Source organism: Anomaloglossus baeobatrachus, chromosome 12, assembly GCF_048569485.1.
Source record: "Anomaloglossus baeobatrachus isolate aAnoBae1 chromosome 12, aAnoBae1.hap1, whole genome shotgun sequence".
NCBI classification, from domain to species: domain Eukaryota; kingdom Metazoa; phylum Chordata; class Amphibia; order Anura; family Aromobatidae; genus Anomaloglossus; species Anomaloglossus baeobatrachus.
In genome coordinates this window covers 103,169,052-103,184,308 of record NC_134364.1, presented here as the reverse complement: position 1 = coordinate 103,184,308, position 15,257 = coordinate 103,169,052, and the positions used below count along the sequence as shown (strand labels likewise).

Below are 15,257 nucleotides of genomic sequence, written 5' to 3'. Positions count from 1 at the left end.
GCGCTCACACCGCAGCATGCTGGGTGTTGTAGTGCGCCGGGGGACATCAGCGCTACGGCGCTTGTGCCATGGCCTCATTCAGCTTCGCTGAAGCAGGCACACTTCTAGGAATCGGTCGCGCCGGCCGCTGGGACTGCGGCGCGGCTGGCACTTGTGGTGCGCCGGGGACTTCAGCGCGGCCCGCGCTTTTACGGCGGCCGCGCTGATAACTCGAGTCCCCGGCTTTTGCGGCCTGCTTCCGTTCGTTCCCGCCCCCAGACCTGCCAGTCAGGAGAGGGGCGGGACGCTGGCCACTTCTGGGAACGGTCACGCCGGCCGCTGGGACTGCGGCGCGGCTGGCACTTGTGGTGCGCCGGGGACTTCAGCGCGGCCCGCGCTTTTACGGCGGCCGCGCTGATAACTCGAGTCCCCGGCTTTTGCGGCCTGCTTCCGTTCGTTCCCGCCCCCAGACCTGCCAGTCAGGAGAGGGGCGGGACGCTGGTCAGTGCATCAGCGCTGAGGGCTGGAGTCGTTTTTACATACTCCAGCCCTCACAATAGGCACAGAGGGGACACTGTTTCCCGCACTTTTGTTTGGGAACTCCCACGGACCGCCCCTCTCCACAGACGCCGGCAGCCATTCCTGCTGACACGCTGAGCTGCAGAGGGGAGCCGGGGAGACCCAGACAAGGAATTCTGCGCCTCTTACCCGCTATTCAGCGGGCGGTAAGCAGCCCTCAGGGCTCACCCCCTCTTGTGCCAGTAGTATTCTTAGTATTTTGTTTCTACAAATACTTGGTATTACATAGCGCTGGTCGCCCTTTGGCTATAGACTCTCTCACATTGCAGAGAGCCAGCAGCATGTCGTCCGTAAAACGCAAGGGTGCCAAGGCACAGACATTATATGCTTCCTGCACCGCATGTGGGACTTTTCTACCGGCAGGCTCCACGGACCCCCATTGTGTGCAGTGCTCGGCCCCTGCGGCGCTTGCACAGTCGGGACCTCTGCTGGACGTGACCCAGGGTGTACCACCTGTGAATGCTGTCCAGGTGACAGGAACTGAGTTTGCAGCTTTTGCTGACAGAATGTCTCTCACTATGTCACAAATTCTTGACACATTGCGAGCTAGGCCTGTACTTCAGGCCACGGACACTGTGCAATCATTGCCCCCTGGTCCCCCTCAGCTCCAAGCTCCGGGACGGGCATCTACACCTCAGGGTGAAGACTCTGACTCGGACGATGGCCCCGGGCAGCCTAAGCGGGCTCGCTATGACGGGCCTTCACATTCATCTCAATGGTCAGGATCCCAGCGAGATGAATCTATGGGTGATGAGGCGGACGTAACTGATCAGGATTCTGATCCTGGGACCGCTCTCAATCTAGATACACCAGATGGTGACGCCATAGTTAATGATCTTATATTTAACATCAATAAGATGTTAAATATTTCCCCACCAGCTCCTCTTGTAGAGGAGTCAGCTTCGCAGCACGAGAGAATCCATTTCAGATACCCTAAGCGTACATTAAGCACTTTTCTGGACCACGCTGACTTTAGAGACGCAATCCAGAAACCCCACGCTTATCCTGAAAGGCGTTTTCCTAAACGGCTTAAAGATACACGCTACCCTTTTCCCCCTGAGGTGGTCAAGGGTTGGACCCAGTGTCCAAAAGTGGATCCTCCAATTTCCAGGCTTGCAGCTAGATCCTTGGTTGCAGTTGAAGATGGAGCGGCACTTAAAGATGCCACTGACAGGCAGATGGAGCTCTGGCTGAAATCCATCTATGAAGCGATTGGAGCGTCATTAGCGCCTTCTTTTGCGGCCGTATGGGCACTCCAAGCTATCTCAGCCGGGCTTGCGCGAGTCGACTCAGTCACACGTGCATTTGCCCCGCAGGTAGCACCATTGACCTCGCAAATGGCGGCATTCGCGTCGTACGCGATTAATGCTGTTCTTGACGCTACAAGCCGCACGGCAGTGGCGTCAGCCAACTCCGTTGTTTTGCGTAGGGCCCTGTGGTTGAGACATTGGAAAGCAGATTCTCATTCCAAGAAGTGCTTAACCAATTTGCCTTTTTCTCGTGACCGATTGTTTGGAGAGCGTTTGGATGAAATCATCAAACACTCCAAGGGTAAGGACTCATCCTTACCGCAACACAGACAAAACAAACCCCAACAGAGGAAGGGTCAGTCTGGTTATCGGTCCTTTCAAGGACCGGGCAGGTCCCAATTCGCCTCGTCAAAAAAGACTCAAAAAGACCAGAGACGCTCAGATTCTTGGAGGTCTCAGTCACGCCCAAAAAGGACAGCCGGAGGAACCGTTGCCAAGACGGCGTCCTCCTGACTTGCGGTCTCCGATTCCCACACCCGCGGTCGGTGGGAGGCTTTCCCACTTTGGCGACATTTGGCTGTCACGCGTCAAAGACCGTTGGGTGAGGGATATTCTGTCTCACGGGTACAGGATAGAGTTCAGTTCTCGTCCGCCAACTCGTTTCTTCAGAACTTCTCCAACACCAGACCGAGCCGATGCTCTGTTGCAGGCGGTGGCCGCTCTAAAGGCGGAAGGAGTGGTGACCTCCGTCCCTCTTCAGGAACAAGGTCACGGTTTTTACTCCAATCTGTTTGTGGTCCCAAAAAAGGACGGATCGTATCGACCCGTCCTGGATCTAAAGTTGCTCAACAGACACGTAAAAGTCAGGAGGTTCCGGATGGAATCCCTACGCTCAGTCATAGCCTCAATGTCTCAAGGAGATTTTCTAGCATCAATAGATATCAAAGATGCGTATCTCCACGTGCCGATTGCACCAGAGCATCAGCGTTTCCTACGCTTCGTCATACACGACGAACACCTACAGTTCGTAGCGTTACCTTTCGGTCTGGCAACAGCCCCCCGGGTCTTCACCAAAGTCATGGCAGCAGTAGTAGCTGTTCTGCACTCGCAGGGTCACTCGGTCATCCCGTATCTAGACGACCTGCTTATAAAGGCACCCTCTCAAGAGGCATGCCAACACAGTCTGAAGGTGGCACTAGACACTCTCCAGAGTTTCGGGTGGATTATCAACTTTCCAAAGTCTCATCTAACCCCGACCCAATCTCTGACTTATCTTGGCATGGAGTTTCATACTCTCTCAGCGATAGTGAGGCTTCCACTGAACAAGCAGTGCTCGCTACGGACTGGAGTGCAATCTCTCCTTCAGAGCCAGTCGCACTCACTGAGGCGCCTCATGCATTTCCTAGGAAAGATGGTAGCAGCAATGGAGGCAGTCCCGTTCGCGCAGTTTCATCTGCGCCCTCTACAATGTGCGAGCCTATCAGGGTGGGGAGCGGTGTTTCTCCACCACAGGGCTCAGGGGACGTGGACTCAGGAAGAGTCCACCCTGCAGATCAATGTTCTGGAAATCAGAGCAATCTATCTTGCCCTGCGAGCCTTCCAACAATGGCTGGAAGGCAAGCAGATTCGGATTCAGTCGGACAATTCCACGGCGGTGGCGTACATCAACCACCAAGGGGGAACACGCAGTCGCCAAGCTTTTCAAGAAGTCCAGCGGATTTTGACGTGGGTGGAAAGCAGAGCGTCCACCATATCCGCAGTTCACATCCCAGGCGTGGAAAACTGGGAAGCAGACTTTCTCAGTCGCCAGGGCATGGACGCAGGAGAATGGTCCCTTCACCCGGACGTGTTTCAGCAGATCTGTTGCCGCTGGGGGACGCCGGACGTCGATCTGATGGCGTCACGGCACAACAACAAGGTCCCAGTTTTCATGGCACGGTCTCACGATCACCGAGCGCTGGCGGCAGACGCCTTGGTTCAGGATTGGTCGCAATTCCGACTCCCCTATGTGTTCCCACCTCTAGCATTGTTACCCAGAGTTCTCCGGAAAATCAAGTCCGACTGCCATCGAGCCATACTCGTCGCTCCAGATTGGCCAAGAAGGTCGTGGTACCCGGATCTGTGGCATCTCACGGTAGGCCAACCGTGGACACTACCAAACCGTCCAGATTTGCTGTCTCAAGGGCCGTTTTTCCATCTGAATTCTGCGGCCCTGAACCTGACTGTGTGGCCATTGAGTCCTGGATCCTAGCGGCCTCAGGTTTATCTCATGAAGTTGTTGCCACAATGAGACAGGCTAGAAAACCATCCTCAGCTAAGATCTATCACAGGACGTGGAAGATATTCTTAGCGTGGTGCTTGGCTCAAGGGTTTTCTCCCTGGCCATTTGCATTGCCAATTTTTCTTTCCTTCCTGCAGTCTGGGTTGGAAAAAGGTTTGTCGCTTAGCTCGCTTAAGGGTCAAGTCTCCGCGCTATCCGTATTCTTTCAGAAGCGCTTGGCACGGCTTTCTAAAGTACGCACGTTTCTCCAAGGAGTTTGTCATATCGTTCCTCCTTACAGACGGCCATTGGAACCCTGGGATCTGAACAAGGTTCTCATTGCTCTCCAGAAGCCGCCTTTCGAGCCTTTGAAAGAGGTTCCCCTTTCTCGGCTTTCACAAAAGGTAGTTTTTCTTGTGGCGGTCACGTCTCTTCGAAGAGTGTCCGAGCTAGCGGCGTTATCTTGCAAATCTCCCTTCCTGGTGTTTCACCAAGACAAGGTAGTACTGCGTCCAATTCCAGAGTTTTCTCCCAAGGTGGTTTCTTCCTTTCATCTCAATCAGGATATCACTTTGCCATCTTTGTGTCCGCATCCAGTTCACCAATTTGAAAAGGGTTTACATCTGTTGGACCTGGTGAGAGCACTCAGGATTTACATTTCTCGCACGGCGTCTCTACGCCGTTCTGATGCGCTCTTTGTCCTAGTCGCTGGTCAGCATAAGGGATCGCAAGCTTCCAAATCCACCCTGGCGCGGTGGATCAAGGAACCAATTCTTCACACATACCGTTCTGCTGGGCTTCCGATTCCATCTGGACTGAAGGCCCATTCTACCAGAGCCGTGGGTGCGTCCTGGGCATTGCGGCATCAGGCTACGGCTCAGCAAGTGTGCCAGGCGGCTACCTGGTCGAGTCTGTACACGTTTACCAAACACTATCAAGTGCATACCTACGCTTCGGCAGATGCCAGCCTAGGTAGACAGGTCCTTCAGGCGGCGGTGGCCCACCTGTAGGAAGAGGCTGTCTGACAGCCCGTTCATGTGGTATCTTTTTACCCACCCAGGGACTGCTTTTGGACGTCCCACTGTCTGGGTCTCCCAATTAGGAGCGAAAAAGAAGAAGGGAATTTTGTTTACTTACCGTAAATTCCTTTTCTTCTAGCTCCAATTGGGAGACCCAGCACCCGCCCTATTTGTTCTTAGGGTTTCGTTTTTCGGGTGCACATGTTGTTCATGTTGTTTCTTAAGTTCTCCGATCTTGTTATCGGATTGAATTTGTTTTTGAAACTGTTATTGGCTTTCCTCCTTCTTGCTTTGGTACTAAAACTGAGGAATCCGTACTCCTACGGGAGGGTGTATAGCCAGAAGGGGAGGGGCCTTACACTTTTGAGTGTAGTTCTTTGTGCGGCCTCCAGAGGCAGTAGCTATACACCCACTGTCTGGGTCTCCCAATTGGAGCTAGAAGAAAAGGAATTTACGGTAAGTAAACAAAATTCCCTTCTTTTCGCTGTCATCTCTCATTATTACACACAACATAATTTATGGGCATCTATGGTTTGATTTCTTTCCATGGGTGGATCGGATGGGTAGTTACCGACATCTAGTGAGAAATTCATGTCAATAGCAGCTTTGGCAATATATTTACTTAGAAAATTGGTGATCTGGTGAATACTTATTTCACCCACTATATATATATATATATATATATATATATATATATATATATATATATACCTATATATTAAAAACCTTTGTGTACATGAAGAATCTTATTTTTTTCAGTAACCCCTTTAGATTATCAGCCTCCGGGCTTCAAAGAAGGGACCTGTGACGGTATGATGTTTGAGGGGGAACCCATGTACCTGAATGTGGGTGAAGTGGCTACTCCTTTTCATACCTTAAAAGTAAGAGTCACTACTGAAAAAGACAGGATAGAGGACATGGAAAAGAACATACTAAAGAAAACGGATAGCAAAACTCCCCTAGAAACCACCGAGATGGATGTGGATGAATCTCCAGATGAAGCTGTAAGTGAAACGAGGGGGGTATGAGTTTGGCATTTTTACGCCTTTTTGAGAAATAGGCTGAGCTTTACTGGGAGGAGACATGGACAATCACAGCATACATTTTCATCATCATTTACCCCCTAAATTTCTACATAAAAGTATTAGTTTTTTTTTCTTATTTCATCAGAACTGCAGTAATTTGGCTTTTATTAGTAGACTGCATTTGACAGTTGTATTATAATTGATCTCCACATTTATTGAAGCTGCATTTCTGTGGCTTAAATACTGAATGAAACCCGGTTATTATCTTCCCAGCGATGTCCTGAAATTAGATTTCCATTTTACTAAAACTAAAAAACAAACAAAATCAATAAAAGTAAAATGAAATCCGTTGCAGCAAGAATAAACTTGCTCTGTTTTCTTCTTACCTCCGTAAAGGGCGAGACGCTTTGTGACAATTCCATTGATTTGGGGAAAAACAATGTCACAGAATTGAAGATTGACGGTAAGAAGCGCAAAATAGTTAAAATGGAGTCTGCGCTGTTATGAGGAGGCTAGGGCTTTGTACTTTTTTTTATTAATGAATGTTTGTTGTTCTGTGATTATTTTTCACCACTGGATTTTGTTGTTTTTTCTCTATAAAATGTAACTTTGGCTAATTTGTATTTTTGTGTAATAGGGTTGATGCTGCGTTTTCATGCAGATTTATGGATGGGTTGGGGAAAAGGACATATTGTTTAATTTCCAGTAGATTTGAGCGAGTATCTAACTATTTGTACTTGCTATACTCATAACGAGTATTCGTTCCAAATAGCATGTACAATACAAGTCAATGGGGAATACTCGCAATGTATCGAGTAACCTGAATTCCGCATTATTCACTACTCGCACTGGGCCCAGTGTTGTTCAACTTCTTTATCAATGATTTAGATGAAGGTATTAAGGGTTAACTGATTAAATTTGCTGATGACACAAAGCTAGGAGGAATAGCTAATACTAGAGAAGAGAGAGAGGATTCAACAAGATCTAAACAAGCTGGAACAATGGGCAGCAACTAATAGAATGGTTTTTAACAGGGAGAAATGCAAAGTCATACATCTTGGCAAGAATAAGGAAAAAAGCATATACAGCATGGGAGGAATAGAGCTATCCAAAAGCATGTGTGAAAAAGACTTAGGTATACTAATAGATCACAGACTGAACATGAGTCAACAGTGTGATGCAGCAGCAAAAAAGGCAAACACCATTCTAGGATGTTTTAACAGAAGCATACAGTCTAGATCACGTGTAGTCATTATCCTCCTTTCCTCCTCTTTGGTCAGACCTCATCTGGAAAATTGTGTCCAGTTCTGGGCACCACATTTTAAAACAGACATCAACAAACTGGAGCAAGTTCAGAAAAGAGTGACCAGAATGGTGATTGCTCTGCAAACCATGTCCTATGAGGAACGGTTACAGGATTTAGGATTGCTTAGCTTGCAAAAGAGAAGACTGAGAGGAGACTTAAAAGCTGTCTACAAATATCTTAAAGACTGTCACACTGTAGAGGGTTTAGTTTTATTCTCATTTCACAAGGAAAGACTAGAAGCAATGGGAAGAAACTGATGGGGAGGAGACACAGATTAGATATTAGAAAAAACTTTTTGACAGTGAGGGTGATCAATGAGTGGAGCAGGCGGCCACGAGAGGTGGAGAGTTCTCCTTCAATGGAAGTCTTTAAAAAGAGGTTGGACGGACATCTGTCTGGGATGATTTACTGAATCCTGCTTTGAGCAGAGGGTTGGAGTAGATGACCCAGGAGGTCCATTCCAACTCTAATATTCTATGATTCTATGATTCTATGAATAGTATGGCATTCGGGTTACTCGTTACTTTGCGAGTTTTCCCCATTGACTTGCATAGCACACGCTATTTGGAACGAATACGCGAGTATTAGACAGTACTCATTATGAGTATAGTGAGTGCGACTAGTTAGGTACTCGCTCAACTCTAATTACCAGCTTTATAAAACCCCAAATATTTTCCACTTTATAGATCAGAGATGAACTAGAATTGACTGCAAAATGTACTAACCATGGTTAATGTCAGTTTACCCTTTTAAAAGGGGTATTTCCATATTTCGAGATCAATATTTTTGAACAATAGTTGCAAAAGCAAGCACTTTCGCAATTTCATGTTTCTTAAAATGTGAAGCCGTTCTTGAGATAATAACACTCTTGTTTTCTTTACAGCTCGTTGCCTAGGAGGCCGACCACCACCGCTATGTAGCTTGCAAGCACTGCACCGAAGCTGGCTGGGAATAGGAGATCACATCATGCTCCTGCAATCCTGGCCAACTTCAAAACAGTGATTGCAAACTCAATAGTAACATTATATATATATATATATAGCGCACATTTTGCTGTCTATTAGCAGTGGTCGTCTCCAAGGCAATGTGATATTAACAAAAGAAAAGGGTTAATATCTAAAGAACGACTTGACATCTTAACAAGCAATAAATTACAAATTTCTTCGGCGCTCCATTGGGAGACCCAGACGATTGGGTGTATAGCACTGCCTCCGGAGGCCACACAAAGCAATTACACTAAAAAGTGTAAGGCCCCTCCCCTTCTGGCTATACACCCCCAGTGGGATCACTGGCTCACCAGTTTTCTGCTTTGTGCGAAGGAGGTCAGACATCCACGCATAGCTCCACTGTTTAGTCAGCAGTAGCTGCTGACTATGTCGGATGGAAGAAAAGAGGGCCCATATACGGCCCCCAGCATGCTCCCTTCTTACCCCACTTGTGGTTCGTAAGGTTGAGGTACCTATTGCTGGTACGGAGGCTGGAGCCCACATGCTGCTTTCCTTCCCCATCCCCCTGAGGGGCTCTGTGGAAGTGGGATCTTACCGGCCCCCAAGCCCTGAGGCCGGGCTCCATCCACAGACCCAGTTGAACCTGATGGATAAGGAGCTGTGTACCATTCAGGGACAAGGCCCTGCAACTTTCAGGTACTCTGTGTCCCCGTTCAGGCGGGCACGCACACACCAGACTTGCTGGGTGTGTTAGTGCGCCGGGGACAGTAACGCTGGGGTTTGAGTCACAGCAGCTTAGCTGTGTGACTTCATGTAATGGGAACTACCGCGCCGGCCACTCTCGGAGCGGCGGCGCGGCTGGGACTTGTAGTGCGCCGGGGACTTAGCGCCGACCGCGCTTTTACGGCGGCGGCGCTTATAAATTTAGTCCCCGGCTTTTGCGGCCTAGCTCCGCTTCGTTCCCGCCCCCTCCCTGTCAATCAGGGAAGGGGAGAGACGCTGTACGTTTACTCAGCGCCGAGGGCTGGAGCCTTATTTACATGCTCCAGCCCTCTCACTTGGCACAGTGGGACACAGGTTTCCCGCTTTTAGTCTGGCACGCCCAGGGCCCGCCCCCCCCCTCCACAGGACGCCGGCAGCCATTCCTGCATGCAGTTCTGGCTGGAGGACGGACACAGGCTCTGGGAGACCCAAGACTAGGGATTTCTGGACCACACACCCGCGTTTAGCGGGCGGTAAGCAGCACTTTAGTGCTGGCCCCTCTTGTGCCACAGTGTGTATTGGTGTACTTTTTCCTGTACCAGATATCTTTAGATATATACTGCACTGTACGGTCGCTTCTTGGCTGTATACCCTATATTGCTCTGGGAAGACAACAACATGTCATCCACAAAACGCAAGGGTGCCAAGGCACGGGCTGTATACACTGCTTGTGCAGCATGTGGGGCTAATCTACCAGCAGGCTCCAACGACTCTCATTGTGTGCAATGTTCAGTTCCAGTGGCACTTCGTCAGCCAGAGCCTAGGGTGGTAGTAGCCCAGGCAGAGTCGCCTGTGAACCCTGCCCCGGTGACGGGGACAGAATTTGCAGTCTTTGCTGATAAAATGTCTGTGACTATGACAAAAATCCTGGAGACCTTGCAGTCCAGGCCAGTTGCTCAGACCATGGACACTACTGTCCCTATGTTCCCCGGTCCCCCTCAGTTGGAACTAATCCGTACTTCACGGGGGTCTCAGGCATCACTGGCTGAGGGCTCTGACTCCGATGACAGTCCCAGGCCGCCTAAGCGAGCTCGCTGGGAGAGACCCTCCACGTCATCACGCGGGTCAGGGTCTCAGCGAGAAGGGTCTCTATATGATGAGACAGAGGTGGGTGATCAGGAGTCTAGCCCTGACACCGCACTCAATTTGGATACGCCAGATGGTGACGCCATGGTAAATGACCTTATAGCGGCCATCAATAGGCTGTTGGATATTTCTCCCCCAGCCCCTTCAGCAGAGGAGGCAGCTGCCCAGCAGGAGAAATTCCATTTCCTGTATCCCAAGCGTAAATTGAGCACCTTTCTGGACCACTCTGACTTCAGAGCATCAATCCAGAAACACCATGCTTATCCGGACAAGCGTTTTTCCAAACGTCTTAAGGATACACGTTATCCCTTTCCCCCTGACGTGGTCAAACGCTGGACCCAGTGTCCAAAAGTGGACCCTCCAATATCCAGGCTTGCAGCTAGATCCATAGTTGCAGTGGAGGATGGGGCTTCACTTAAAGATGCCAATGACAGACAGATGGACCTTTGGTTGAAATCTGTCTATGAAGCTATTGGCGCGTCGTTTGCTCCAGCATTCGCGGCCGTGTGGGCGCTCCAAGCTATTTCAGCCGGTTTGGCACAGGTGGACTCTTTCATACGTCCAGCAGTGCCGCAAGTGGCGTCCTTAACTACGCACATGTCTGCGTTTGCGACCTACGCTATTAATGCGGTACTGGACTCTACGAGCCGTACCGCAATGGCTTCCGCCAACTCTGTAGTTTTGCGCAGAGCCTTGTGGTTAAAGGAATGGAAAGCAGATTCTGCTTCTAAAAAATGTTTAACCAGCTTGCCACTATCTGGAGACAGACTGTTTGGTGAGCAATTGGCGGAAATCATTAAACAGTCCAAAGGTAAGGACTCCTCCTTACCCCAGCCCAGATCAAGCAAACCTCAACAAAGGAGGTGGCAGTCAAAGTTTCGGTCCTTTCGAGGCTCGGGCAAGCCCCAATTCTCCTCGTCCAAAGGGACTCAGAAAGAGCAAAGGAGCTCTGATTCCTGGCGGGCTCACTCACGCCCCAAGAAAGCAGCCGGAGGTACCGCTTCCAAAGCGGCTGCCTCATGACTTTCGGCCGCCTCCCTCCGCATCCTCGGTCGGTGGCAGGCTCTCCCGCTTTTGCGACATTTGGCTGCCACAGGTCAAAGACCGGTGGGTAACAGACATTTTGTCTCACGGGTACAGGATAGAGTTCAGTTCTCGTCCTCCGCCTCGGTTCTTCAGAACTTCCCCACATCCCGACCGAGCAGATGCCCTTCTGCAGGCGGTGCATTCTCTAAGAGCAGAAGGAGTGGTGGTCCCTGTTCCTCTTCGGGAACAAGGACAAGGTTTTTACTCCAATCTCTTTGTGGTGCCAAAAAAGGACGGCTCATTCCGTCCTGTTCTGGACCTAAAACTGCTCAACAAGCATGTGAACGCCAGGCGGTTCCGGATGGAATCCCTCCGCTCAGTCATTGCCTCAATGTCTCAAGGAGATTTCCTAGCATCAATAGACATCAAAGATGCTTATCTCCACGTGCCGATTGCTACAGAGCACCAACGCTTTCTACGCTTCGTGATAGGAGACGACCATCTTCAGTTCGTAGCTCTGCCATTTGGTCTGGCGACAGCCCCACGGGTGTTCACCAAGGTCATGGCGGCAGTGGTAGCAGTCTTGCACTCTCAGGGACACTCTGTGATCCCTTACTTAGACGATCTACTTGTCAAGGCACCCTCTCAGGAGGCATGCCAACTCAGCCTGAACGTTGCACTGGAGACTCTCCAGACGTTCGGGTGGATCATCAACTTCTCAAAGTCAAATCTGTTACCGACCCAATCACTGACGTATCTTGGCAGGGAGTTTCATACTCTCTCAGCAATAGTGAAACTTCCGCTGGACAAGCAGCGGTCACTACAGACTGGGGTGCAGGCTCTCCTTCAAAATCAGTCGCACTCCTTAAGACGCCTCATGCACTTCCTGGGGAAGATGGTGGCGGCAATGGAGGCGGTTCCGTTTGCGCAGTTTCATCTGCGCCCACTTCAATGGGACATTCTCCGCCAATGGGACGGGAAGTCAACATCCCTGGACAGGAAAGTCTCCCTTTCCCAGACGGCCAAGGACTCTCTGCAGTGGTGGCTTCTTCCCACCTCATTATCACAGGGAAGATCCTTCCTACCACCATCCTGGGCGGTGGTCACGACAGACGCGAGTCTGTCAGGGTGGGGAGCAGTTTTTCTCCACCACAGGGCTCAGGGTACGTGGAGCCAGCAGGAGTCCACCCTTCAGATCAATGTTCTGGAAATCAGAGCAGTGTATCTTGCCCTACTAGCCTTCCAGCAGTGGCTGGAAGGAAGGCAGATCCGAATTCAGTCGGACAACTCCACAGCGGTGGCATACATCAACCACCAAGGGGGGACACGCAGTCGGCAAGCCTTCCAGGAAGTCCGGCGGATTCTGATGTGGGTGGAAGCCACGGCCTCCACCATATCCGCAGTTCACATCCCCGGCGTAGAAAACTGGGAAGCAGACTTCCTCAGTCGCCAGGGCATGGACGCAGGGGAATGGTCCCTTCACCCGGACGTGTTTCAGGAAATCTGTCGCCGCTGGGGAAGGCCGGACGTCGACTTAATGGCGTCCCGGCACAACAACAAGGTCCCAACCTTCATGGCACGGTCTCGCGATCACAGAGCTCTGGCGGCAGACGCCTTAGTGCAAGATTGGTCGCAGTTCCGGCTCCCTTATGTGTTTCCACCTCTGGCACTCTTGCCCAGGGTGCTACGCAAGATCAGATCCGACTGCAGCCGCGTCATACTCGTCGCCCCAGACTGGCCAAGGAGGGCGTGGTATCCGGATCTGTGGCATCTCACGGTCGGCCAACCGTGGGCACTACCAGACCGACCAGACTTGCTGTCCCAAGGGCCGTTTTTCCATCGGAATTCTGCGGCCCTGAACCTGACTGTGTGGCCATTGAGTCCTGGATCCTAGCGTCTTCAGGATTATCCCAAGGGGTCGTTGCCACCATGAGACAGGCTAGGAAGCCCACGTCCGCTAAGATCTACCACAGAACGTGGAGGATATTCTTATCCTGGTGCTCTGCTCAGGGAGTGTCTCCCTGGCCATTTGCATTGCCTACTTTTCTTTCTTTCCTGCAATCTGGGTTAGAAAAAGGTTTGTCGCTCGGCTCCCTTAAAGGGCAAGTCTCGGCGCTATCCGTCTTTTTTCAGAAGCGTCTAGCACGACTTTCTAACGTACGCACGTTCCTGCAGGGGGTTTGTCATATCGTACCCCCGTACAAGCGGCCGTTAGATCCATGGGATCTGAACAGGGTACTGGTTGCCCTCCAGAAGCCGCCCTTCGAGCCTCTGAGGGAGGTTTCACTTTCTAGACTATCACAGAAAGTGGCTTTTCTGGTAGCGATCACATCTCTTCGGAGAGTGTCTGAGCTAGCAGCGCTGTCATCCAAGGCTCCCTTCCTGGTCTTCCACCAGGACAAGGTAGTGCTGCGACCCATTCAGGAGTTTCTCCCGAAGGTGGTATCCTCTTTTCATCTTAATCAGGATATCTCTTTGCCTTCTTTTTGTCCTCATGCAGTTCATCGCTATGAGAAGGATTTACATTTGTTAGATCTGGTGAGAGCACTCAGAATCTACATTTCTCGCACGGCGCCCCTGCGCCGTTCGGATGCACTCTTTGTCCTTGTCGCTGGTAAGCGCAAAGGGTCGCAGGCTTCCAAGGCCACCCTGGCTTGATGGATCAAAGAACCAATTCTTGAAGCCTACCGTTCTGCTGGGCTTCCGGTTCCTTCAGGGCTGAAGGCCCATTCTACTAGAGCCGTGGGTGCGTCCTGGGCATTACGGCACCAGGCTACGGCTCAACAGGTGTGCCAGGCAGCTACCTGGTCGAGTCTGCACACTTTCACCAAACATTATCAGGTGCATACCTATGCTTCGGCGGACGCCAGCCTAGGTAGAAGAGTCCTGCAGGCGGCAGTTGCCTCCCCGTAGGGGAGGGCTGTCTTTGCAGCTCTAACATGAGGTATTTCTTTACCCACCCAGGGACAGCTTTTGGACGTCCCAATCGTCTGGGTCTCCCAATGGAGCGCCGAAGAAGAAGGGAATTTTGTTACTTACCGTAAATTCCTTTTCTTCTAGCTCCTATTGGGAGACCCAGCACCCGCCCTGTTGTCCTTCGGGATTGTTGGTTGTTTTTCGGGTACACATGTTGTTCATGTTGAATGGTTTTCAGTTCTCCGACGTTACTTCGGAGTGAATTTGTTTAAACCAGTTATTGGCTTTCCTCCTTCTTGCTTTAGCACTAAAACTGGTGAGCCAGTGATCCCACTGGGGGTGTATAGCCAGAAGGGGAGGGGCCTTACACTTTTTAGTGTAATTGCTTTGTGTGGCCTCCGGAGGCAGTGCTATACACCCAATCGTCTGGGTCTCCCAATAGGAGCTAGAAGAAAAGGAATTTACGGTAAGTAACAAAATTCCCTTCTTTCTCGTATTTACACGCTCTATCCGAAAATACCCATTTATGAATATGATAAATAACCCTTTAAGAAATCCCAGTCAAATGTCTTAGGGGAGACATTCACTTCTATTATTAAAGGCCGCTTTACACACAACGATATCGCTAACGATATGTCGTCGGGGTCACGGAAATCGTGACGCACATCCGGCCTCGTTAGCGACGTCGTTGTGTGTGACACCTATGAGCGAGTGTCAACGATCAAAAATACTCACCTAATCGTTGATCGTCAACACGTCGTTCATTTTCAAAAAATCGTTGCTGATGCAGGACGCAGGTTGTTCGTCGTTCCTGAGGCAGCACACATCGCTACGTGTGACACCCCGGGAACGAGAAACATCACCGTACCTGCGTCCTCCGGCAATGAGGTGGGCGTGTCGTTAATGCGGCTGGTCACCGCCCCTCCGCTTCTATTGGGCAGCCGCTGTGTGACGTCGCTTTGACGCCGCACGAACCTCCCCCTTACAAAAGAGGTTTTTTGCCGGCCACAGCGACGTCGCTAGGAAGGTAAGTCCGTGTTGCGCGTCCTAGCGATATTGTGCACCACGGGCAGTGATTTGCCCGTGACGCACAAACCACAGG

General features: G+C 50.7%; 1 protein-coding gene across 3 annotated transcripts in view; it reads left to right on the top strand.

Annotated features, from left to right (window-relative positions):
• HORMAD1 (HORMA domain containing 1) overlaps positions 1–15,257 on the top strand; it is an 80,301-nt gene that overhangs the window by 38,995 nt on the left and 26,049 nt on the right. For 2 of the 3 annotated variants that reach the window (XM_075331075.1, XM_075331074.1), the window contains exons 10-11: positions 5,847–6,091; positions 6,509–6,575. In XM_075331075.1, coding sequence (XP_075187190.1) covers positions 5,847–6,091; positions 6,509–6,575 — 312 coding nt within the window. The remainder of the gene's footprint in view (positions 1–5,846; positions 6,092–6,508; positions 6,576–15,257) is intronic. The other variant, XM_075331076.1, reaches the window with a different exon arrangement.